The sequence below is a fragment of the Heterocephalus glaber genome, unplaced genomic scaffold (assembly GCF_053883595.1).
Source record: "Heterocephalus glaber isolate CG9 unplaced genomic scaffold, H.glaber_assembly_v1.0 deba00001523, whole genome shotgun sequence".
Classification (NCBI taxonomy): domain Eukaryota; kingdom Metazoa; phylum Chordata; class Mammalia; order Rodentia; family Bathyergidae; genus Heterocephalus; species Heterocephalus glaber.
Window position 1 is genome coordinate 10,801,867 of NW_028258327.1, and position 27,551 is coordinate 10,829,417.

The 27,551-nt window shown below is 33.6% G+C and overlaps 1 protein-coding gene across 2 annotated transcripts in view; it reads right to left on the reverse strand.

Moving 5' to 3' along the window:
- The window catches only part of Fhl5 (four and a half LIM domains 5), a 45,564-nt gene that overhangs the window by 11,536 nt on the left and 6,477 nt on the right, over positions 1-27,551 (reverse strand). For both annotated transcript variants that reach the window (XM_087187964.1, XM_004862503.3), the window contains exons 2-4: positions 5,938-6,105; positions 4,873-5,047; positions 3,775-3,944 (exon numbers count right to left, since the gene is read on the reverse strand). In XM_087187964.1, the coding sequence (XP_087044090.1) occupies positions 3,775-3,944; positions 4,873-5,047; positions 5,938-6,093 (501 nt within the window). In that variant the 5' untranslated portion in view covers positions 6,094-6,105. The remainder of the gene's footprint in view (positions 1-3,774; positions 3,945-4,872; positions 5,048-5,937; positions 6,106-27,551) is intronic.

Genomic DNA, 27,551 nt, shown 5'->3' on the forward strand with positions numbered 1-27,551 from the left:
CAATTCAAACCACTTCATGATTTTTTTCTATGTCCACAACTGGTGATTTGGACTACTCTATCATCTTATTAGGATGTCCTTTTCCCTAAGAAACTTTTTTAATGTTTTTGAATCAATAAGAGCAGCCAAACATTGTAGGGATTAAATGGAACTGGCAAAAAATGAAAATCATTCTAATTTTCTCCTACAATGGATCAGAAAAAAGGCAGGAGCACTGTGGACTAAGGAAGATAAAAAACAAAACAAAATATGTGGCTGATTTTCCTCCTCTTTCTCTGAGTTTTCTTATTTTAATTTTCAAAGATTTACCATCATAGCTAAGATATTTCTATACTATGTTCTTATATCAATATCTAACTTTAAGGATGTTGAAAAAAATCCACATTTTCCTTTACACTAGGTTCAGGAATATCTAGGATTAGAAATACTGAATGGAATTCTTTTGGTAATAAGACTTAAATATTTAAAGTGTTCTTTTCAGTCTTCAGCACTGTGCTGAAAACTGGCTTCTTCTGTTTATTCTCAACACCTTCTTGTCCTCATGATAGATACTCTTACTTTTCCCAACTGATGATTAGAGTGGTTTAATTACTTGCCCTAGCCACGGAGAAGTGGCATTCAAGTCTGCACACTCTGCCCTGACTCCATAACTTGTGTGCTTAACCATTCATACAATTCTGAGTCAAGGTCACTTTGCACATATAATCACTTGATAAGTCCTTGTTGAATCAATGAATACCAAAAGACAAACTCTCTGAAAAGTAATTCCAATATTGTGTCTAGCACACGGGGTATTTTGGACAGCTGGATAAGTTTTCAGCTTTTGGTCTCAAAATGATGGCATTAGTTTTACATTGAGCCTTAAAATGTGGTAAGATTTGCTCAGAGATGCTTCTTAGTTCTACATAAGGCAATATATTTTTCTAAACCAATTTAATCTATGTATTGTATTTATTAAAGATTTGAAACATCATTACTCAAAAACAGATGGATAAATATTGGGTGTAGCTATTCTGTGGTAGCTATTTTACAGCCATATGTTTCAAATCCATGGCAATTGAACTAGAGAAATGCTGAGAAAACTGGAGTGTGTTTATGCCCATGTCTTTTAAAGACTGAAGCAAGGTATTGTCTGAGATGTCCTTACATACATTCTATCAAATTTAACCTTTAAGCCATCTTATTGTTGACAAACTAAAAAATGTTGCATACTTTTGAAAAAATTATTTTAAAGATATTTTAAATCTTATAACAAATATTTATAATTAAAGATATTTCATATGAATTGTATTTCCTAAAGGAAAAAAAATACTATTCTAAGCAAAGGGGAAGCATAATGGTGTGTGTGAAGTAAAGCAATTTAAAATGCCCCTACAGACTTCAAATGCCTTACAGCAGGCACAGCAGAAATCAGAATTCCTTTGATTTGTTTGGTGAAATGTTAGCAGGCAATGCTTTAAAGATTTGAAACTTGAAAAATGTATTCAAAGCAAAATACAACTTGATGTATGCACCAAAGTGTGTATAATTAAGGGGTAGAAACTCTGGAATGTTAAAAGTAGTTTGCTTGTGACTGGGTTCCTTTTGAAGAGTTAGGCAGGCTAAGATGAAGTCTAATATCTAAGCCTGGTTTTGTTACTGATGATCTCAGGATTTAGAACAAGTTTCTTCTCTGGTAAAGGCAATAATGATTTTGCTTGCAGTAGATGATAGACAAAGTTTTAAAGAATACATTTAACTCTCTTTGAACTCAGGAATTTGAATTCAAAACACTTATAGTTTGAAGTCATTTGCTTTTTGGCAGAAAACAAATTTTGGTGTAGCAAAATAAAATCTGTAGAAAATGTTTATGGGCCTAGTTGTCAAGTACATTTTGCTTTTTTAAAAAAGAAATCTGAGGGCTGGGGATTTAGCTTAGTAGTTCTGCTGCCTGCCTTGCAAGCACAAGATCCTGAGTTCGATCCCCGGTACCAAAAAAAAAAAAAAAAAAAAAAGAAAAAAAAGAAATTTGGTCTTTGATTTGGATTAAAAATTATTTTTCTTTATCTTTGGTCAAAAACATGTATAACATGCTTTTCTTCAGGAACTTATGGTTTTAAAAATTAAATAGAAAATAATATGGCATATCATAATCTTTTTACTATTCAACATAAACATTTCATAAACTTCTGATAACTTCAAATCATATCTTAAATATGTCACAGTCTTCTATAATCTGAGAAATGCCAGAGCTTTCCATCAGATAGTGCTCAGCCCTGATATTTTGGAGAAGTTCCTGTCTTGAATCTTTTTTTTTTTTTTTGGTACCGGGGATCGAACTCAGGACCTTGAGCTTGCACGGCAGTCTGCGGAACCACTGAGCTAAATCCCCGGCCCTCCTGTCTTGAATCTTTATAGCAGCACTGGAAGAAAGTTTATATTGTATTCAACACATTTTAGGACTATTCTGACAAGTTTCATTAATATTTTAGCCTAAGTCATTAAGAAATGAGGCCTAAAATTGGCTACTTAGTTGTCTCTCTAAACCAATTCATTTTAACTCCAGCACCTGTTTTTAAATGCATATCACTGACTCTCAGTGAAGGTTGACATGTCACAGGGCAATAGGGTCTCACTGTTGTTCATAACATTATTTTCTAAGGTTTTCTGAAATTAGATGATTTCATATCATATTATCTATCCACTGTAATTCTCAGCTATCATTATGGTGCAATTCAATAGTTTTAGGTTAGGAAATTGTATTTGTTCCAATTTAAATGCAATACTGGTATTGTCAATATATGTAAAAATATAGAATGTGATAATGAGACTTCAAGCTGTCCACATACAAAAATGCAAATGGTTTTAAGAGATCGGACAAAGTAACCCACAGATTACATATGTTTAGGAACTGCTGTACTAATCCCATGTGTTTTCATGAGTCAGCTTTCTCATCACAATTTATGGTGTCATTTAAAACTTGTGATTCCTCACAGGTCAAGGATATCTTTCAGAGCATCAATATATATTTTACGAAACACATGCATCATCAAGATGATAGACACAGGTCATTTTTCACATAAAAGCTTAGAGGCTAAAAAAGAATCTGACAAAATTTCTTCTAATATATCACTATTTTGCTATTGGAAAATTTGCTTTGTATGGAAACCCAGATAAGAAGGCCATACTTGTTCTGGAACCAGAAGTTAAGGAGGCCGCAGCTTTTGGTCTTTTTTGTGTCTTTACATTTACTGAATTTCCTTCATGATCCTGTCACTCTCTTCAACCTATCCAGCCTACTCTTTGAAAATACAAAAGTGTCAAGCCAGTAAAGGCATTTGCTTCACTGGAATGTAATGTATGGTGTTAAACATCAAATTACCTTGGCTTGTTTAGTCATTCTGTGAGACAAATCCATGTTTCTCTGAAAGAGTTAACAGTGAATGGATCAAAAATTATTTTCTAAGAAACATTCTGTATTCAAGGAGTGATGCAACCTCTCCCAGATTACATAAAATCTTTGCATAAAAGCAGTAAATGGAACTGGAATACCAAATAACTTGAACTATTTGGAATGTTAAATTTATCTTCTGGGTGAAATTTTATAGCTAATAAAAATAAGTAGCTAACCTCATTTTGATGGCTGGTGATTTTGGGCATGTTGATATTTAAAACTAACATGAATGTGTTAGCTGGATATAACATGATAGTGTGAGTTCATTCTAAATATATGATGTAGCTAAAAAGTAATTTTCTGGAAGGTTCCATAAGCTTCTGCAAGCTTTAGATTATTACCTTCTTACAAAAGTTGCAGTATTGAGCAAACTCCTTTTCAAAACATGGCACACAATAATTGCCACTCTCTTTGGAGATCAAAGGCTTTGTTCCTATTGGTTGCCGGCAATATTCACACATAAAGCAGGTTTCATGCCAGTAGTTTCCCTTAAATTCCATTTTGCGAGAACCTGAATTCCAAAAGTAAGAACCTTTTAGTCCAAGTCAAGCATTAGTCTCTATTCTTTAAGCAACTATAGATCATGTTCCTTAAAATATATATTTTAAACATAAAGGTCATAAATTAATTGTACTTTCATAAAAATAACTTTTTTTTCAGTTTCCAGAAATGTTCATCTGGGGAAAGAAAAGATAATACAGTTTAGCCATGATGACAGTAAGTCATTCATTCATTCACTGAAAACTCTTCCAAGCCCTGCATAAACTGCAATTTGGAGATGTGAAAATATGTGAAGTAGAGAATTTGAATGGCTACACATGGTTTAGATAAATTGGGCCACAATAATCATTGTTGGGATATTAGAAATGCCCAGGGAATTTATGTTGTGTAGTTATGGTCTCTGAAATTATTTGAATCTATAATAAGAAAAGAAAATGTGAGGCAGGAAAAGAGAGAGAGAGAATCTTTCTCTTTTACTGGTATTCACAATAATATAGAAAAGGACCAAAATATATTGCAGCAACAATGGATGCTTGCCAACAGTGGCATGATTTTAATGGATTCTCATACCAGTTTGTGTAGTGCTACAAAAAAATGCTTGGCTCACACCTCCTGCAAGTCATTTTTTCTTACTCTAGGCCCAGGGTTTGCAAAGTAGCGTCATTGGTATGCATTTTATCCTTATTGCACAGCTTAGGTTCTGTTTCAAAATATTTCTGTGAGTTAAATTTTTTGAAAATAGAACACTGTAAACTATCTATTTACAAATAATGAATGAACAATTGTTTCCTTTCTAAAATATATGAAATAAGATCAAGAGACAGCAAGGAGGATGTCTTTCTCAGACCCAGGGCTCGGGAGCCCTGAACTCATCTTCCAGCATTTAATGAAAAGCCTTGCAGATCCTGTTAGGGCACAGTACTTCCTGGAGATCTTACCAGGCATGATGGTTCTTTTGCAACGGAAGCACTTTGAGGAGCACTCGTTAGAATAGCACTCAGTGCACAGCAGGCGCTCATCCTTGGCGGCAAAAGGCTTTTCCACCAAAGAGTGATAGCATTTGGTGCACCTGAAGCATCCTTCATGCCAGTGCCAGCCTTTGTAACAAAGATCCTTTGAGACAGGAAATAAAAGTTAATTAAATGTTTTTGCAACAAAACAGACCATTTTATAAGATAAAACAATATTCCTGGGAGTCTGGCACCAGTATGTTGTGCAACTAGCTTGAGGCGAAGTCGTTACTGATACTGAGACTTTCTGGGTAATTAAGCGCTAGATCCTGGAGTTTTCTTGTTTGGTCCCTAAGGGCTGCTGGAAAATACACTGACTCCCTGATAGTTCTTCAAATAACTAACAAAAAAGATTTTTCCTAGAATGGTTTTAAATTTTTGGTTGTAATATCCTATTCTTTTAGACTTAACAAATAACTTTTATTTTGTTTTTGGAAGTGTTGAAGATTAAACCTAGGCCCTTGTAAATGCTAGGCAAGCTCTCTACCACTGAGTACATTCTCAGACTAACAAACAGCACCACCTAATTACAGAAAAGGTAGAAAAGAAGAAAAAGAAAAAGAAAGAAGTGAGCATTGTATGAGGAATGGGTGGTAGTGGAAAGGTTTAGTATGTGTAGTTTAGTGAAGATAAGGATGATTTTTAAGTAGAAAAGCAGAGTTTGACCCTTTTTACATTCAAACTTTATGTATTTAATTATACCTTAGATATTCCAGAAATAGCTTGATATTTTAGCTGTGTAACTTTAGGAAAATAGCTTAATTTCTTTTAGCTTTATAATCCTAAAAAGTATCTCACAAGATTATGTGAGAATTAAAGCATGTATCTCATAATACTAAACATATTGGCTAGAACTTGATTAATGATCACTTGTAGGATCCTTATATACAGTAGCCCAGAAATAGTGTTAACGTTCAGCAGAGAAGAGAGGGATTCCAGGGCTCTTCTCTGCTTCATATAAGCAGTCATTCTGTGAATTGTGGTGAGACCTACCTTGCAATCAGATTCAATTGGTTCTTTGCATGCTTCACAGCAGTTAGAGAAGATACGATCATAACAGGAAACACAGCATGGGCTGTCATTCTTTAGTACATACTTCTTCCCAAGAAGTGATGCTGTGCAGTGTTGACAACCAAATTGAGCTGTCATTTTGGCTTGATCCTGCAAATAAGAAAATGATAAACCCTGTGAGTTTAGCACTTGAATGAATTTATATTTTCTTAAGCAAAAAAACCCAATCTACCAACTTAGGAAAACATGCTTGTAGTCATGGAGATGCTTGGAATGATTTAGGAAAGGCTACTCTTTCATCTTGGCAGTTATTGTATATTTTGCTAAAAAATTAAAAAAGCATCAAGCCAGATCAAGAAAAACATCTTGTATTCATCATGAGCTAGTGGGGAGGTCAATGAGAGTGTGATGTGTGTTAAAATAGTATGGTTTCATCTCAGGGATATAAATATGACCTGTTGACAGAGCTTTTACTGTCATCACTTACCATCTTGAAGAATTGCGGTAGATTTTGGAGGAAATGAGACTCCTTTTTACTCAAACTTAAATAGAAAAAACAATCAAGAACCTTGTTACATTCTAGTCCATTTTTTTCTTTTTTACTTCTAAAGTCTTTACTGGGCACCTAATAAGGGATTTATATGTAAACCCCAGGGTCTTCCTGAACCGTTATACCCTCTGTTGTAATAACACCCTTATCTGTGGCTTCAGCCACTCTGTTTGATGATGACTCCAAATACTGTTTTCTCCTAGCTTCAGTCTCCTGGCTGTCTCCACTTAAATGTCCTCCACAAAGCTGACAAACAACAACAACAACAACAACAACAACAACAACCACCACCACCTGTTCAGCAGGTTAAATTCAATACAAGTGTTAGGTCTTTGTGCCTACTGTTGAGGAACTGCCCAGGTGTAGAAGTTCAGATAAAACCATTATTGGTAGAAAAAAACTTACAGACTTCCTCAGACTTTAGAAATGAAGTTACACGTATATAACATGAACAAAAGCATCAACCTCTTACAGAATAAAAGTTTGTTTATTATGAAACATGAAGCCAAGAGTAGGATAAGAATTCTGATTATATTATAAATGTAGGAAAACTATTAAGAAACAAAACATGCAGTTTCAAAAGTTTTAATTAGGTATTCAATGTGAAATTTTCATTATTACCAGAAGCAATAACACTGTTTTTTCTTGGAAAATGGGGTTTATAGTTTCTGAACTTGCTGGAATATTCTAGAATCTGTTAATATTTTCCAATTCTTTAATTCAAATAAAAGTTTAAATTTTAGTAAAATTAGAACATCAATTATTATGGTGCTTTTCAAAGGCACTTTGATGTGAGTTTTTATTTACTACATTTTAACTGTTATTCTTACATTTTTGCTTTCTCTTATTTTAGTGATGAATTTTCCCACATAACATTGTTAATAATTTTGTGTATAATAGTTATGTTACTATCTTTCACTAATAGGTAGAAAAAAGACTGAGGGTTTGGAACATATGGGTCTTTTTCCAGTAAAGATGAAAATTCAGTCAAGAAATTTCCCAATGGATTATGGCCAAAATTATCTGCAAAAAACACTGAATTCCCTGTTTGATTAATTCCACAGAAATGTCCCATCCAAGTGAATACAAATACACTCATTTCCAAAAATCTTGGAAACAGCAGGAAAATAGATCAGATTCACTTGAAAAGATTCTAAAGAAAAGTTTTTATTAGCATTTACAGTGACCATATTTATCTCAATAGTGAAATAATGGAAATATATTTAACTTTTATCACTTAATATGGAAAATGTCATTTCCACTATTAATATTTTGTTTTAGGTATGCATAATAGCACCATGAAGCATGACTTCTCAGGAGTTGGGAATTCCCAGGCCACTTCTATTTTCTAAGGCTATTAATATAAAAATGAAGAAACAAGGGATTCTAAAATTGGCAGTGTTTTAGTTATTTATTTTAAACAACATAAACACAGTGTTATAATGTCTGTATTTGGTGACTAGTTCCGAAGTCCAAATATAAGACCAAATGGTTCCCCACCTTCATCCTCCACGTAATAAGCATATTCCATAGAAAATTCTTTTAAAATGGAACATATTATTTAATTTTTTAAAAGAAGAAAGTCAATTCTTATTCCATTATTTTTTCATAAAAGCCACATTAATGCTACTTGGGTAGAGTGAAAATCAGTCCAATATCTAAAAATCTTATGATTTTGCATTTATAGGTTTCAACAATGACAGCAGGCATTTAGCACATGTCAACTTTTATTAAATATTTACTCAGTGATATTTGAGTTCTCTGCCTTCAGACTCCTTTATCTAAGTGAATAAAATCTGAGGTAAGTGAACATTTACTCTTTTTTTTTTTTTTTGGTTAGTAAAGTACACTAAGAAATTCAGTCCTCATTTTCATGAAGTAAGCCATTTAACTGTGGAGATATAAAAACATTCAGACAGAGTTTCTTAAAAATAGAGGTGTTAAAACCATATAAGTGGTATGAATTTTATTAGAACCATAAAGGAATATTAGAGAACTAAGAGAAAGACTTTTCTAGGAAGACTTTAAGGGAGTTAAGCTATTGGAAATATGTCAGGAAACAAGCAACCAAGCAATCATTCTTAATTATCAAGAAAAGAGAAGACAAATGAGAGAATAGGACAGGATTTCATCCGAAATGAAATGTTGATTCTTGACACTAAATTTCATCCAGTGCATTAAGGATAGATTGAAACTTTAAAGCTTTCAAAGCTATTTGAACCTTAAACTAAATGGGGAGGGAGTGGACAGAAGAGATAAGACTACGAACTTTTTTCAGCCAGATTACTTTTTATCTCCTTATTGTTTTCTAAGCATCATGTGTAGTTTCTCCTGTTCTTTATCCCTAACGTTAATATTTTTAAGTACTCAGACAATAATTGTGCTTAAAAGGCAGGCCCAATGGCCTATCTTTAATCATTGTCTAATAGGTGAAACTGTAGGAAAGAGGTCGAAGACTACCTAATTCTTTTCACAGGAGCTGTGTCTGAGTATTAATTTGCCAAAGATATTGAGAAAATTTTGTTTTTGAATATTTAAAATCTCTGAGCAATGCTGAATTATGTGTCTTAAGACTCTTAATATTAACAATGTACAACAACTGAGTAGCATTTAAATTTTGTGAGAGTGGAATGCTAGTAATTAGGTTGGGATATATAATTTAGACATTTATTTAAAACTTCTTTCAAATTAATCTTGCAATTGATACAATACTTAAGATGAGAAATTTTTATGATTGCAACTATGGTTTTAGAAGATTACCTGAGAGGTGCACTGAACATATGAAAATAAATTGTTTAGAAATCAGCAAGAATAGATTTTATTTCTCCAGTTCCCTCCTTTAGATTTTAGACTTCTACTAAGTCTTGTACATTCTACCTAGACTTTTACATTTACAGGTAATAGTTTCCATAGATGAGAATGCAGTTTCTTAGGTGTTATGTTTTAAACCAAGAATAATGTTGTGTCAAGTTATATTTTATAGTGAGTTATTGATAAGAAGACTAATGCCGTTGAGTAATATATCCACTTACATGTCTATCATGCCAAGCAGCATGAATAGATTCACAGTGGGTATACCTGATAGCATGTGAAGCAGGAGAGACACAAGGACGAGGTACCATGCCTAGAATCTTTAATGTGCTCCTGCCTACAAGCTATCACGCAACATTCATTCATGTATTCAATAAGCATGTAAAGTACATTATTTGTAAAGCAATCTTCTGGAAGTTTTAAAGAATATGAAAATACATTAGATTCAAATCCCATCTGCAGAGAATTTATAATCTAGTAGAAAGAGTAAGGTCATTTTATAAACTAAACAACAAAAAACCAACTAAATAAAAGTTGGGAAGGGATTAAGGAGAAATGAAAGGTAATAAACATTAATAGCATTTTTGGGAACATTAAAATTTTTTATATTTTCAAGTTGCACTCTCCCTCAAACCAATATATCAATTTCTGGAGGTGATGACTAAAAATAAGTATTCTCAGTTCTTAAGTGGCTCTAATATTGAGGATTGAAAACCACCAGTTTAAAGGAAAGGAAAAACAATTTCAGCAAGATAAAATTTGAGAACATCTTGGAGAAGGGGCATTTGATGGATCAGGAGGCTCTTGGCTTCCTTAATCTTGGCTCTATTCTTCTTCTGATCAGACAGGCTGAAAGTGTCTACTTGACCCTCTTAAAGTGAGTGAGTGTTTAGGCGGAAATTTGGCTCTGTTCACGTGTGTGAAAATTGGAAGGTAGATGTGAAATGAAAGACATGTTCTTGTTGTTGTTGATGCTGGCAAGCTGCACAACAATATATTTTTAACAAATCACCTTAGAAGCATCAGAGAATTAATAAAACATGAAAGATTAATGGGCAAAGTCCACGCAGAGAAGAACAACACAGATAAGCTTAATATTTGGTGCCCTCCTTTTCAAGAAGCATCTACAAATTCAGGAGGAGAAAATTAATTTGGAGAAGCTAACCAGCCCTTTTGACAATCGTCATACAGTAAGAGGACAAAGATTGAAGTCAGTGGATTTGTATTTTCTGTATTAATAGGTCTGATAAACCCATCATGTGGTAGGCAAAACTCTCAAAGAGCCAGGCCCTACAAAGAAGGGACAAGCAGAATTAGTTCTTTCAGACAGAAGCCCAGCTTTAGTTCCTAAAAGTATATTAAGATAAATCTTAGTACTAGCGTCCCTAGAACCTTAGAATAAATGCTCATCATATTGGGAGGGCGAAAACATCAACCTAGGTTGCAATTACTTCCACACATTTTCTTTTATACAATGCCTGATTCCAAATGAAGATGACTACACACTGAATACGACAAATAATGGGAACATACACAGGGGAAGATATTGGAGTTATAGGACACAAATCATAAGTATGCCTTTAATATGGTCAAAGAAGTAAATAAAATAAAGGCCAGAAATATTGGGAGAGAATTTAAAACAATGAAAAAGAATGAAACATAAATTTTGGAGTGAAATATAGAATGAATTAAACAGAAATTAATAGGGAAATTTAGCAAAGATTGAATAAGATCAAAGAGGTAATAAATAGCAAGAATGAAAATATACAAAATTAAGCATCCTGCGAAATGATATGGAAGGTATACTGAAGAGTGTGAGAAACAGAAGTGACAGTCCGGCATGGTGGCACTGCCTGTAATCCCAGCACTTGGGAGGTCGAGGCAGGAGGACTGCTGTGAATTCAGGGCCAGTCTGAGCTATATAGTGACTTCAAGTAGCCTGAATTACATGGTGAGACCCAGTCTCAAAAAACCCAAAAAACCAAACCAAACAAAACAGAAAATAGAGATGGCAGAGTGAAAATGGGAGAGAAGAAAAACGAACAAGCTATGTCTGAAAATACAATGTTCAGTTTTCCAAAACCGACAAAGTACATCAAGCCACAAATTTAAAAACCAAAAAAATTCCCCCCCAAACAATGAGACTCCAGATTTAAAAAGCACAATGTTGGGCACATCAGGAGAAACCTACTAAAAGTTAAAGACAAATAACACCAAAATAGATTTAAAATATTACTTTCAGATTTATCAACAAGTTAAAAGGTTACCTATTTTTTCAATAAGGAATGAAAAAAAAGAAAGATGTATTGAAATTGCTAAAATAAATTAGGACCCGACCTAGAACTCTATACTCAGATAAAATATATTTTGACAATGATGGTAAGAAACATTTTCAGGCAACCAGAAACTGAATTTGTTAACAGTGCATCTACACTTAAATAAATACCACTACATCTTCTCTAGGTAAAAGGGCATTAAGTCTCAGAGATGCAGAAAAGAGTGAAAAACAATAAAAATTGTCAGTATGTAGATGAATCTAAATAAATAGTGACTGTGTGCAAAAACTTTGTGCCAGAGAATTTGAAAAAATGAGCTGAAATGGGTTTCAAGATAAGTATTCAAACTGACAAGAAGAAATATAAAATGACATTTTGATAACTATTTGATAAATGCACAATGTCAAATACAAGCCATTGGCTTCACCTATCAATTTTTCCAAGCTATAAAGATGAAATTATATCAGCCATACATCAACAGTATCAAATACTTACAAAGAGGGAACAACCTGTAGTTAATTTAAAGCCCCTTAAAATTTTGTTATGAGAACAAAAATTATAGGTCCATAATAGTTATAGCAATAAACATAACAACATGACTCAAATAACACCAAACTGAGTTTCGTGATAAATTAAGAGATTAATATACCATGATAAAACTAATTTTATTTCAAAAATGAACATTCAGCTAAAGATTCAAAAGTGAATCATGTATTTCACCACTTTAACCAAATAAGAGTATGTTTTATAATTATTTCCATAGCTGCAGAAGACATTTGATGAAGTTTTACTTTAATTCAAAATTTAAAACTCATATCAAACTAAAAATAAAAGGAACCTTATCAATATGATTAAAAAAACTATAGCACTATCTTATTTTACTAAGGACATTACATTTATTCAAGATCTATTTAATTTGTTTTTAATTTTTATGGATGGGAAGAAAGGAAAAAATAATTTCTTTATGTAACTAATAGCCTTGCTGTGTTTTAGAATGGAAATAGACCCCTCCTAAAGAAAACAGCAAAATTTATATTTAGTGATGAATGTTTTACATTTTATTTGCATTTAAAAAGTAAAAAAGAATGCCCATAATTGCCACTCCTGCTCTGCTTCATACTGGAAGTCATAGGCTGCACATTAAAGTGAGTAAAAGTATAAGAATTAAAAGGAAATAAAGTTGGTATTCATTAATGATCTGACTGTCAAGGAAATCCAAAAAAGTATATAATAAATTATAAGGACTTATAAGTTAGTTATGAGAATTGCTGGAGAAAATGTCTATATAGGAAAAAACAGTTATAGTCCAATATAACATCAGTAATTGGAAAGTAAAATTCTAAACAATAATTTATGATGCCATTTAAAACCACTCATATATCTTATAATACATCTCATAAGAATGTATGAGACTTCTGTATAAAAAACTACAAAAACTTTGAAAGAACATAAAGAAATCCCAAATAAATAAGTAGAAAGATATATGATAGCAATGGACTTGAAGACTCACTATTCTGAAGGTGCTGTTTCTCCTCCGCCATGTAGATCAATCCAGAATATTTTCAGGATATTTTCTATGGTATTTTACAAGGTGGTTCTGTAACTTATACAGAAAGGCAAAGGGCCAAGAATAGCCACATTGCACTTGAACAAGACAGAAATGCATGTTGAATCAGATGTCAAGGCAACTTAAAGTTTCTGCAATGCACAGTGTAGTACAAATACAGGTTAGGCACTTAGATCATTGCAACAAAACGGAGAGCTCAGAAACAAACCCACAAATGTATGGTTGCATGACCTAGGGGACACTGATGATCCATAAGGAGTAAGAATGGCCTTTTCTGTAAATGATGTTGGGTTAGCTGTATTTCCATACAAAGAAAGATTAAAAGTAGATTAGTTCTTTGCATAATGGAAGAAATCATTTCCAGTAGATTATACATAGCAAGGTTAGGACAAAAACCATAACTCTTTGAGAATATAGAATGTCTTTATGAACTGGTCGTATAAAAGAGTTCTTAAGGCAGAAAAGTACTGTCCCTATAGGGAATATTTAGTATAAATTAAATTTAAGAATCTCTGTCATGACACAAATAAGACTCTATTTCCCATAGAGTCAGAGAAAGCATTGCAATATATTAACAAAGAGCTCAAATCCAGAACACATAAGGAAGTCCTACAAAATCAATAAGGAAAAAAATGAACAACATAAAAGACCTGAATAGATGCACAAAGGAATGCCCACATGCCTAACAATGATGGAAACCTTCACAATTTCATTAATAACCATTCACACACAATTTAACAAGTTCCTCTACAACATATATGCACAGATATCAATAGAATTCTTATACATCAGGCTAGGAATAACATACTAGCCAAAGCAAGAAACAGCCTGAATTATCCATCAGAGGGAAAATGGATAAATAAATATATGTATGGCTCTACAACATATTGCCATACAACAATGGAAACAGATGGCTTACAAGTAGTCTCTTTAGTATAAAAAATCTTTACAACAGGGGTTGCCAATCCTGTGGCCACAGTCCAGTACTGGTCCATGGACTGTTAGGAGCTGGACTATCCACCTTCCTGGTCTGTGGAAAAACTGTCCTGCACAGTACTGACCCCTGGGGCCAAAGCTGTTGGGGATGGCTGCTTTGTAATAGTGAGTGCACAGCAAATTCAGAAATGATCAGCCCAGGGTGCCATTTTATATAAAGTTCTGAATCAGCAAAAATTGATTATTAGGAATTAGAAATACTTCCTGCCCAGATATTATTAACAGGTATGATGATGATAAACACCAAATGCAGAATACAGTTTAAAATTATCTAAATTCTGAAGGTAAATCAGGGAAAGGGTTGTTGGACAGAGGGTTTTAAGTACAGGGATGTTTGGTTTCTAAAGCTAAAGTGTTTTTTAAAATTTGCATGTATATTTTAAACATTCTTTTCTCTATGTCTTGTTTTGTAAAGGAGAAATGGCAAACCACCCTTTCATTATGCTTGCCATCAGAAGAAGTAGCCCAAATGCAGCCTCATCTAGCCAAGGATTCTACATACTGATGGGGGAAGTTTTTATGCTAACAGGAAATATATGGGGGGAGGTTGTTGAGTGAGCAGAAGAGTCAACTGTCTGGGGAGATTGTAGATTCAAGAGAGGAAAGAGATATAAGCTTCTCTCCCATTTCCTATTTTTCCTTTACTCTTCCCTTCTTGGTCTCACTTCTCCTCTCTTGTAACCCCTTTTTTCTTCTCTCTCAATATCAAATTGCTACAAAACTGTAAAGCAAAGATATACTTCCAATACGCAAAATTTCAGTTAATACTGTATCGTGCAACTCAAAGACTACCCCATATGTCTTATTAATTAATTTTCTATCACAGATACAAGTTTCTAAAGTAAGAGATCATTTACTTATGGTGGAGTTGAAATGCACTGAGATATGAATTTTGCCTTCTTAATTTCCAGTAATGACTCTGTGTGGGTGTGTTTTAAGGATTTTTATTTCTCTATGTTTTAACTTAAGGGAATTGAATTACTCTATACCCTTTATTCTAAATACCAATTTTACTTTATTCATTGATTTGATTACAGCTTTTTGTTCCCTGTGGAGGTAGTAATAGTATATAAAAATAATCACATTGATTATGTGTCTTACAACAGAGAATATACAGCCAATGGTGTTGAATATTGTGTACTTTCATCTCTTAACACGTGATATGTGTTATTAAATAACTCTATAGCCATTAGTTTTGCCCATAAAATTGCACTCCTTCTTAAATTCTGCTGAGCTTTCTGGTTTAATTTCCATGTTTGTTTTCAAAGTAGCTTCACCTGTATAAATGCATCTACATTCATCTGGGAGTGCTGCACTTACCCATTAAAGTATTTTATTGATTCTGTAGATATGTTTCTGCCTTTCTTTAGGAAAGAACTTGGAATAACTTAAATATAACTAGTGTGAGGAATATTAAAATGCTTTGGGAAATGTTAGAGTGAAAGTTTGAATACCAACATTTGTCTGAATGATATATAAAACTTGGATGGAGGCAGAGAGTAGATAAAGAATGTTAATTTGAACTATAATTAACTATATTTATGTTTGGTCATTTTCTTATCTAGGACTTTAATTTGTATTATTGCTGTAAGGGCAGGGAGGTGGCCAAGGTCTCATTGACTGAAGTATATATTATGCCACTCTAATAAAGGGTTATAGAAATTACCTAGAGTGTACAGTCTGATACCCCTAGTCGAGTAAGGCAGATGTTTCCCTCATTCTTTCCTTTCTGTACCCCTATAACATGTTTATTGGGTACCTTATCCTATTAATTGGACCTCAGAAGCATTCTTCAAATGCTGTCTTTTAGTCTCCTCATACCTTTGATGGACCATACTGGCTTACACTGAACTGAAGATAGTATTAAAGATTTCTTACTCAATATGAGTAGGACTAAACATGCTTCTCTTATAGGTCTTTGTTCCCTGTTGTTATGCTCAATTTCCCAGAGAAGTTTCAGAACATCTTCCACAAAGATCAGGAAAAAGCTTTCTGAGACTCATCTTATTATAGTCTTTCCCTAGTGAAGAAATTCCAACAGCTTTTCTTTAACTATAAAATAAATTCAATTAGTTAACATAGAGACCTTTTACTATCTTCTCTATTGTTTTCAGTGTCCCCTACATTTCCCAGCCTTGAACTCCCCAACACCTGCAATTTAGCAACTTCCAGTGGCTCTTCCTTCAAATACTTGCCCCTTTATGCCTTTCAGCCTTCACACATGGCTTTTCTTCTATCTGTAATGCATTTCTCCTTGTTACCCATCTGCCTGGCACAATATGATGATCCCTGTTGTCAATCAAGGTCCAGCTAAAAATCCTCCTCTCGGTAGTGTTTTCATGTCTCCCAGGACAGAGTAATTGTTCTAATTAGTTTATAGTTATATTTCCTTGGCCATATTTTGTAACAATTGTTTTGTTCTATGTGTGTCTCTCTCACTACATTGTTAGCTCCTGAAAGGTAATGTTATCATTACTTCACCTATGTGTATCAGAGGCATGGCAGGTTCTCAGTAAATGTTTTATGACTGAATAAATGGAATGAAAAACTTAGAATCCAAGACCAGTAATAATGAAAACACATATGTAAGGAGGATTCTATCAATGGACTAAATGAGAAAGGCTTGAATATAAATAGAAGAGAATTAAATATTTACTGTATATTAAGTTGAATGCTACATTAATATTTTCCTGTTTTGTGTGAGCCAAATATGTCAAAGAAATGAAAGTGATGAGGAACACAAGATAAAACCCTAAGGGGGTTAGGGAGGACCCATGCCATGTCAGAGAGGATTCTTTCCTTTTCCTTGCAAGGGTGACTTTGGTTACTGTCTAAAGAAGATATTTTACAAAGGCAGCAGAAATAAGTCATTAATCTATTAATATTAGTAGAAGGTTTTTTCCTAAGCTTGGGGTACTGATGAGCTTAGTTTTTGAAGTGATTGATCAGATACTTTCTCTTTTGAAAGGACCCTAGCTTTTCTTGGATGGTGCGCATGACGTTAGAGTCTAGTATGTCTTTATTGGGATTGCAAGGACATTGTCCCCTGAGGTCTGTGATGGTAGCTCTAGTGTTGGTGGTGTAATGAGCGACCAAATTTGACACAACTCAGGGGAGTTAAGTGAAATATATGAGAAAAATAAGTTCCTAAATTTATTACTAATCTATTGTAGCTGTGCCAGATAGAAAAAGTATATGCTTTACAGCAGTAAAATGTAAACTCCACATACTTTAAAACCCTGAAGGAGTTAGAATAACTAGTAAATAGGATCTACTTTTAGGTTTCTCTTTCTTTTCTCTTTTGGTTCTGAGGGTGAGATTGAGTAGACTTGTATATATATCCTTATTTATTTATTTTTTGCTTGTAACCAAAGACTGAGAAAAGTGTTGGGTTAGAAATCAGAAACGGCAGATGTTGCACTGGTTGCCTTAGCACTAGCATATAATTTGTTCATTGTTACAGAAGTCATTTAACTTTTCTGGCACTTGATTTTAAACTGAAAAATGAGAAATGTATTAGCTGCTCATGGTCCTAGTCAAGGAGCAAGTGAAATGTAGGAATGGACACATCCTGGTAAATCAGCTGTAGGTACACATGGTTTGATGAAAAATATGCAACTATAACTATAGTTCACATTTTGAAAAAATAGGGTCCTTTCCACTATCTTTAAGTGGTACTTTTTAAAAAACTCAACAAACAATCTTAAAATAACTAAGGCCATTAATCAAAAATAACCTAAAACAAGCATCATATAATTGTGAAGGAATGTTTGATATTAGTCTCTAGGGACACTTTTGCAAGTCCAGATTTTTTTGAAGCTCAATGTCTTGTGTGGAAAGGTCGAACTCAAACTCTCTTGAGAGCTGATGAACTACTCTCCCATGAAACAAAACAGCTGCCCAGAGCTTTCCATCTGGTTAATTTTTTTCTGTGGATACTAGCAAAGAAAAATAAAATGCTGTATGATTTTCTTGGAGAGATGATATTCAGAATCATGCCATTTATGATAGTTATTCCTGAAATAAAAGTAAACTAGAGTTTGTGATAAGGTATTAAATATAACAATATTCCATCAAAATTTTGTTTTTTAGAAATTAAAAAAGTAGGACTTAAAAATACTTAGGTTTTATATCCTTGAGATTTTTCCTCACTGGAGTATAAGCACATTTTCAAAAATAAAAGAATCTTGCCCTTACAGATGAAAGTATATTATCTATATCTCTGTCTAACCAGATAGGAAATTTCTGCTTTTAATTCCATAGTTAGGCTTCTCTCTACAATTTTGATCATGAAGGACTGAAATCATTTCAGGAGATACAAGTTTTGTCTGCCCTTCTGCTTCCTGTAGTCTTGCTCTATTATTCCTGTGAAAGCTGCCCTGGAAAAGCAATTCTAGTTATTAAGTGGTCCTAGGGACCCCAGAACACTGGTTTGAGGATTTGTTTAGTGCTAGGGTTTGGTATAGGCAAGAACTGAACTTACGCAAATTTATCCAACTTCATTTCACATAAGCTTAGCACATGGTAGAGATATGAATCACCAAATCAACACTGTTTTTCAGAGAAGAGGTCTATGAGGACACTACAGATATATTATAAATCTCCTCCTATGCTCCTTAGAATAGTCATGAGGCATTCTATAAAATTGCTTAATAATATCAATTGCATCATATCATTTTTGTTTGTTTTTGTCTTCCTATTTGGAGATGTAGTCATCATGTTCATTAATTATTTCCAGTTTCTGAACACTATAACACTGTCTCTACCTGCTTCCTCTTGAATCTAATGACAAATTCAGCTCATATAACAAGAAGTGTGATCTGCCTCTGCAGAAACTAACAGAAAAGAAGAAACAAGCCTGTAACATACATCAATCAGCTAAGGTATTTGGGTGCACAAGATCACATGAAATAGTTGCCATGGTTGGAATGCACATTATTAGAAAAGAAAATGAATATATCTTGCATCATTTTTTTATTATTGAGTTTGATACCTTGAGATTAGAAAATGGTCACTGTAAAACCAAGATGTTTATTTTATACTGTCAGATGGTTTAAAATAAACATTAATTTTCTTCAATGATAAATAATGAGAAAAACCAATCCTTACTCAAGTAAGTTACTTTAAATGAATAAAAATATATTTAATTTAAACAGTTATATGAGAACAAGCTCAACTGATAACCTATTTTCCAGGAATGTAGAGGAACTTTGCTGAGTGCTCCATTTACCATGCTTTAGTTGATTCATCTTGACACTGTATAATCTTGAAAAACTAAAAGCCTATGCTCCTAACAATATAGGGGAATTAAACAGAATTTAACAAAATGTTTTCAAATATAAGGAATGGATAGCTTCTCGTCTGGTACTATAGCATTAGAAACTGTCCAGAAAATTAAGAATGTGTTTAATATGTACCAATTTATAATGATAGATCAGGCAGGTTACATATTCTTAGCTAATAGAGCCTGTAAAACTGGTTTTTAAAATGACAAACCTAAATGACAACCCCTAGTTTAAAAATTAGGTAAGAAGAACTTTAAGTGATTCAAATAAAAGTAATAAGTAAGATTTTATAATTAATCACATAATTCTTTCCTGAAATTACACTAAAATAACTGTATAATATATTGGCTTTCATGTCTCCTGGCATTAAAGTATAAATTCTATTGATTTGTGATTTTCTTAAAATTCATAAAATATCACAATGAAAGAAGAACTCATTCTGATCCTTATAAAGTAAGAAGACCCTGTTAACATGTTAACCTTTTTTAATTCTAAGGTTTATGAGGGCACATTCAGAAATTGTGTTATTTGTGATATGTTTAATAAATGCCTACAAATTTCTCTTAGATATTTTTCGTATTCTACCTTGTCTTATAAAGGTTTTAGGGCTTGTTGTATCCCTTACAACCAAGATGTAAGCTCACTGAAAGAAATAATCATTTGCATTTTTGTACTCCAGTTGGAGTTAAGTGGTACCTAACACTAACTAGGTTACCTCAAAAACATTTATTGAGTAAAGCTGATGGTAATTTGTAAAGGATTCCTATTTTATTGAAAGGGACAATGGTTCAATTCAAGAAAACAGGAACACCTTTAGTCTTGGAATATTCTGTTTGGGGAGAAGCATAATCAATGTGCCCCATTTGTGGAGAGCAGCTTTTCATTCGTTACTACTACAGGTATGTTGCTTCTTTTCCTCTGGACTGATTGACCAAGTCAAAGAATACAAGTATCCTCTCTTCGCAAGCCTACCTGCAGTTTTCTTTTGAGTGTAAGTGTGGCATATACATTCATTGTCTCTTTACATCTTTTTATTCTGTTTTCAAAAATAGTGGTTACTGCAACCTTTAGACTCTGATTGAGTCTTCAGAGCGCTAGGGAGCGCAAGGCTGAGTTTTGATTGTCACAGCTCTCTGTGGTCTTTTGAAGACCCGAGGAGACTCTAATCCAGGCACTTCTGTGAACCCCAGGGGCTCTCCACTGAGGATTGGTCATAGCTACACGTGCCCCTTTTTATATGCATGAAGTTTCATTCTACCTCTAAATTCTTTTTTAAGAATCTGTCATTTTTTATTAGTATGTTTGTAGTACATAATTTTTACATTTCTTGTGAGGAGATGGTACATACATAAAATATATCTTAATTCCTTTTTTCATCCCCTTTCCCTTCCCTCCCTCTCTCCTCCATCCATCTTTATCCTCTTCCTTTTATAAAAAAATTTTGTACATGTTTGCAGTGTATAATGTTTACATTCCTCCTGTGGCATTGGTACATGTACGTAAAATAACCATACTCGTAATTCTTAGTTGACAATTTTCATGATTTTCAGGGATAGGTCATTGTAAAACCCTTATAAAATTACTCCATTGTCAGCATCCTATTAGGCATTTTGACAAAAATACACTCAAAATACATATTATTAATACAAAATCTAAATGCACATATGGCAAGACCTCATGGCTCTGTGTGACATTTATAATCTGCCTTGGAAGGCAGAATTTTGGAAACTATGTTCCTAGACAATGCTTTAGAGCAAATAAGCAAACTAACTTAAAAATTATTAGGAGTTATACAAATAGAAACATAGCTGAAGAGGAAAAGTTATAGGAAAAGATACAGTATATAGAAATGACAAAAATTTAAGAATATATATTTGTTGTTCTGATACTTCTCTAAACCTGGTATTCATCAAAATCCAACTTGGTTTACCATCAACAAATTTAAGTTAACACCTAATATCTCTTGAAGAAACCGGAAAAGACAGTATAAAGAAGAGATAATGAAGGTAACAAGATTTACCTTGTACTGTACAGCCTTTTGTATCTTTGGAACTTTATACCAAATGCAAGAATTGCATATTTAAAAGTTAGTTTAAATCTTAATACACATCTGTACACACTGAATTTCTTGTTCTTGATCACAGACTCTAAGAATTACAGAAAAGTCAGTTTCAAGTCTTCATTGTACAGATATGGAAATGAAGTTCCAAATCTGTACAGCTAGTTTCTCTGAGAAAATTAGGAAACTTTGGAATACATCTTCCAGGTTAAATTTTGCAAATATTTAATAGAAAATCCTCATGAATTTTAACAATCTTCTTTTTTAGATTTCAAGTTTGCAGTGAGTGACCAACATAGGACCCAGTTGTTAAAGTGAGAATTTTTCTTTAAGATGGCCCAAAAGTAGATGGCAGTTTAGTGACCCATTAAAAGATAATTTTACATGTGTCACTATTTTCGTCATTCTGTACAACTTGCTACTCAGCTGTATTCTGGATGACCTTGTTTTCTCACGAAGAAAGAACACTGTGCTACAAATTAGTTGTATAACTAACAAGTACTTTATGAAATATTTTACTAAAAATTCAATTCCAATCCTCAGAACAAGGGGAAAGAGAAGAAGATGTAACAAAGAAAAGATGGGGAGGGGAGGCAAGAGCCGAGAAGAGAATTGTAGGGAAATAGGGGAAAAAAGAATGCTCCATGGAAACAGTGTAAGATATTTAGAGATAAGGCCTCTTAGTGTTTATTTTATTATTTTTCCTTCCTTCTAAAACCATTTTTGATACAAAATCATTTTCCCAGAACCACTAAATCTAGGAGCTGGGAGGGATTTTTTAAATTCCCAGCTTGTTTTTTAACTTATTCATTTCAACAAACAAATGAGAAAATTTGAGTTCAGAGGGGCAAATTTCTTTCTTTCTTTTTTAAGCCGACAGTAAAAAAAAAAAAAAAAAAAAGGTTCGCCCATAATTCAGGTTTCTAAGCATCTAACAGAAGCATTTACTTTGTTTTTCCATTTAGGAATGGGCAAAATGCTTGTTTGAAATGATAACTTTGGTTTCTGCCGTGATTATTTTGAAAATAGAAAAAGATGAAAGCCCTATTTTTACTTGTATCTGTCACTCCATGTTTTAAATACTTTCCAGGTACCAGCTTCCTATGCATACACAGGAAGGTTCATTCCATACTGAGAGCTGACTGCCTCTCACTCTACAAAATGAAACCAGTTATCTTCAAAAGGAAATACAAATTGCCTCCAACATTCAAGGCAACTCCGTTTTTACTTCTTTTTATTTGTTATAATTATTATTAGATTACTATGGAGGTTGAAAGGAAAAGCCTAAACCAGTTTTTGCTTGTATTTTGTGGATCTGAGGGAATGATGTATATGTACGTGTGTGGCAATGTGTGTTGGTGTGTATGGGTCTTTGTAGGTATGTATGATGTGCGCTGTGCAGTGGTGTTTGTGTTGGGGTTGGATGGAGGAGGTTGATGTTATCTAGTTTTTTCAGTATTTATGCCTAAACCAAAATAATTTATCTCCTACCAGAATGAATGTGATTTAAAAAGATACAAAGCAGAGCTACATTCTGTACTTTGGTGATAGTGCTTAGCAGTAATTGTAAGCTATTTTTTGACAGTTCAAAATTTGTTGATCATGGTAGGGGGAGGAACACTCAATATTCAAAATCAGTTTTAATTTGATTTTTATCTATTCTCAGTCGCAAAGATTTAGGCAGAGTTAGTTCTCAGCATTTGCCAGAGAAAAATGATTATAAGCCAAAGTAATCTTAGTTTCACTCAGCAGTTTTATGTTTATAGCTTTGGAAACACAACATGTTGATCTCAGGTTTTTATGCTAATTCTGTACATAAAGAAGAGGGCAAAATCTGTTACCATTCCCTTGGAAGCCAAATGTGCACAGTATTAGTTGATAAATATTGATTATAATTTAGTGTAAGTTTTTTTTTGTTAGTTTTCACCCTAAATATTACTCAATGTGTGAATTCTTAGAGATAAGCCAATATGTCACACAAACAATGCAGAGACCTTTCTGACTTGTTCGTGGCTTTATTCCTGGAACAAACATGTATTGAATGACTATAGTATAACGAAGACAGATGCTTGGCTACAGAGAAAGTCTTAGAACTAAACAACCATTCCCCTCCTATTTCATAAATAAAGGAGCCAACCCAGCGTCTTAAAATTACTTGATGTCGAATCACTTTGTTTTTGGTGACTTTTATAATCTATGCTCTTTAGTGTAGCGTTGGAAATCATTCAGAATCTGACATCTGCCTCCATCTGTCTCATTTTTTTTTTTTTTTTTTGTACCCGGGATCAAACTTGAGACCTTGCGAGGCAGGAGGCGAAACCACTGAGCTAAATCCCTGGCCCCAATCTGTCTCATTTTTAACATCAACAGTATCAAGCAGTTGTCTGGACACATTTATTAAAGTTTTGTAGCTTTAGTTAAAACCTTCGGACTATCAATGCCATCACTGGACCATCAGTGCTGCTGCTGGACCATCAATGAAGTTCAGCAGTGAAGGTAAAACTAGGTTACCCATGAAAAGCCTGCATGGTAGCATGAGAGAGAGACACACACACTTCATTTCTTTATTCCATTACTTGTCTACCAGATTAGACCCTGGATGTATGCTTTCGAGTTCCCAAGACTTTGCCAGTCACAATATACATTACTTCTAGTTAATGGTCTTTCCTGCTTAACAGAAAATGAAGGGTGAATACTATGTTCACTACCAGACACCTGTCGTACTGCCAGAAAATGCTGAGCACTTGGTAAGTGTTTGTGGATGGGAGGGAGCAGAAGAAGAAAGGAGAAAGGTCACATGGAAATGCTTGGAGGTCTGCACAGGTGCTCTGGAAATTTCAAGAAATTTCTAGAGCTCTCCAGGTAAGGTTCTTCTAGGGCTATACCTTGAAGGTTGTATAAAAGGTAGCCTATGAAAAACTGAGGAAGTTTTCTAAAGAGAGGGTAGTGTATGGTTGTGGAGATGATGTGTGCTGCTAGATCTGCTTGAAGGACACATCTGAGGGCTGCATCCCACCCAGGTTTGTATAATAGGAGAGTCATGTATGGAAATATTTGTACATGTCAAAGCTTTAAAAACTCAACCTCACATTGCCAAATACACTTAGGCTCCTATATTCTTCAGTCAACTGAAGAGCACACTAGAAAGACAGAATTATGACAGTCTAATCACTAACATTTTCTTTCCCATTTCAACAATTTCCGCGGATGACTTACATTTAAAACAAACTAAGAATGCCTTTTTGAATTAAAGATCATAGGAGAGTAAGTGTCATTCCTCTAGGTGCTGTTGCTTTTGACAGAAATTTCTCTGTTCTGAAAGTATTCTGAGGATAAAGTGTTCCTCCCTTGGCTCCTTCCTTCTACTCCACCTGTAAGAGTCACTTCATTGCTTGACGGGCACTCTGAAGTGGAGCCGTGTTGACTCCTACTTTGCTGAAGACATCAAGGCACAGCTCTCATCATGCTGCTCTCCTTGGAGTGAGCCACGTCCCTGCATCCTGAAGGAGTCTCGCACATGTTCTCTCCCCATGAGGCATAAGCTCAGCTCAGAGTCACAGCCAGCGCTTTGTCAGTCATGGAAGTTTTGCTTCCTCCTCTAGCTTTGGCAATAATAAAATTGATAAAAAATTTTACCCATACATAAGACCTGGGTTTATTTCTCCTTGTTTTAGAATTCTGAAGGCAGAAGCATATGATTAAGTGCAATTTTCAAATCTACATATAGATCACAATAAAGGTGGTGCCATTTTTATGTTTCTTGTTTGTGTATGTGTGTGGAGAGGGAAAAGAAAAAAGAAAAAGAATTATGTATATACTAACTTTTATTAACCAGAATGTCAAATTAGGAAGCATGATTTATTTTCTGATTGTGCTATTGTAGTTCAAAAAGGAACTTAACAAAAACAAATGAATGGACAAATAACATTATTTATAAACTGTTGGATCAATCAAAAACCCAAAAAGTGACCAAAACAATAAATATTCCAATTATCTTGATAAGTATAAGTATTAATTCACATTTAAATGCCTTTTAGAATTTAACTTGTTACCTATTTTCTCTTTAGATTGTAATCTAAAGAGATTATTAGATTTTCAGATTTTGAATTCCTAGGTGGAATTCTCATTATGGCATATTTTTATTTCTTCTAATCAGTCCTTTCATATCATTTAGTGTATAATATCATAAGTGAAAAACAAAATGTATTTTAAAAGGGATTTATGGTTTACAAAGTACTTGCAAACATATTACCCAGACAAGTTTCTTAATCATTTTTAGTTTAAGAAATCCTTGTCGGTATTTAGCTTAGCTGGGGATTTAGCTCAGTGGCACCCCCTCTGCCTCACAAGTGCAAGGTCCTGAGTTCAATCCCTGATACTGCAAAAAACAAAACAAAACATAAAAACAACAAAAAAGTCCCCAAACCAAACCAAAACAAAATAAATCCTTTCCCATCTGATAAAACATATTTACTTCTTCTTAAAAGTATGTACATATATTGTGTCCATGGAAGTCTCTTGAATCCTACAAGGTAGGGTTCTTGAAATCAGCCTCTAATCAGAGGTCTGCAATTAAAAGTGCAAGGGACAAACCTAGCCACTCCCTGTTTTTTGTATGGAATTGGACATAAATGAACCTTTTAAATTTTTAAATGACACAAAAATATACCAAAAAAGATACTTTCTGACACATTAAGTAATATGAAATTCAAATGTCAGTGTCCGTAAATAAAGTTTCATTGGAACCTAGCCACTATCATTCATTAGAATACTGTGTATGGCTACTTTGCTGCTATCAGAGTATAGCTGAGTAGTTTTGAGGCCTAAAGTATGTCCTATCTTACTTTTTACAGAAAGTATTTTCTGATCCCTGATCTAAACTTTCAAAGTATATTTTGTGCCTTTAATTGTATTTTGGGGGGTGTTTGCTAAAGTATACTTAAGTTTAATTAGGATTTGTAAAGGTCTTTCTACACATTGCTTGAAAGAATATACAATTATTTACTAAATGACTTTAAAAACAATACTAGAAGTCATTGACATGGTGTTTGGAATAGTATTCAATGGAATTATGATGGTGTGGAATAGGATTCAATGGAATGGTGAAATTCTTATAATATTGCTTTAAATGAAAAAATATAGAATAGAATAATCAGTGTGATCACAATTACATAAATATTTTTAAAAATAGAGGACAAGTTTAAAAGAAAATATGCTAAAGTGTTAAGCCTCTTGATTAACGTTATAGTTTTAAAATTATACTTTTCAGTACTTTCCAAATTGTACATGTATCACTTTGATAACAAGGAAAATATTGAAAAAAATTACTGTACACTTGCTCAATTAAAAAAATTACAGGTCAAAAGCCAGTCTCTTCCATGATAGTATAATTATAAAAATGTTCAAGGGAACAAATAAGTAGGTTTAATGTAATTATAAAACTGGAAATCATTTTAAAAAATAAAATCTTAATCTAGACAACAGTTTAGTGTCAAACAATTATTTTTTCAAATGCAAATTATGCTCAAAATCTGTTAAAGAAGTGTTGATATTTAAGTGAAGAAAAATTCTTATTTGCTGACAACATGACACTCTACATAGAAGACCCCAAAAACTATGCTAAAAGACTTCCAGAGTTGTCAGATTTAGTAGAGTAGTTGGATTCAAGGTCAACACTCAAAACTTATTAGCCTTCTTGTACACAAATAACAGACTCCCTGAGAGAGAAATTGGGGAAACAATTTCTTTCACAATAGCATACCCAAAAATGAAATATCTAGGAATCAGTCTAACAAAGGAAGTAAAAGACTGCTACCTTGAAAACTACAGCACTCTGAAAAAAGAAATCGAAGAGGATATAAGAAAATGGAAAGACATCCCTTGTTCCTGGGTAGGAAGAACTAATATAGTGAAAATGGCCATACTTCCAAAACTGCTATATAGATTCAATGCAATCTCAATTGAAATTCCAACAGTATATTTCACAGAACTCAATTTGAGAAATCAATCCAAAAATTCATTTGGAACCAGAAGAGACCTAGAATAGCAAAAG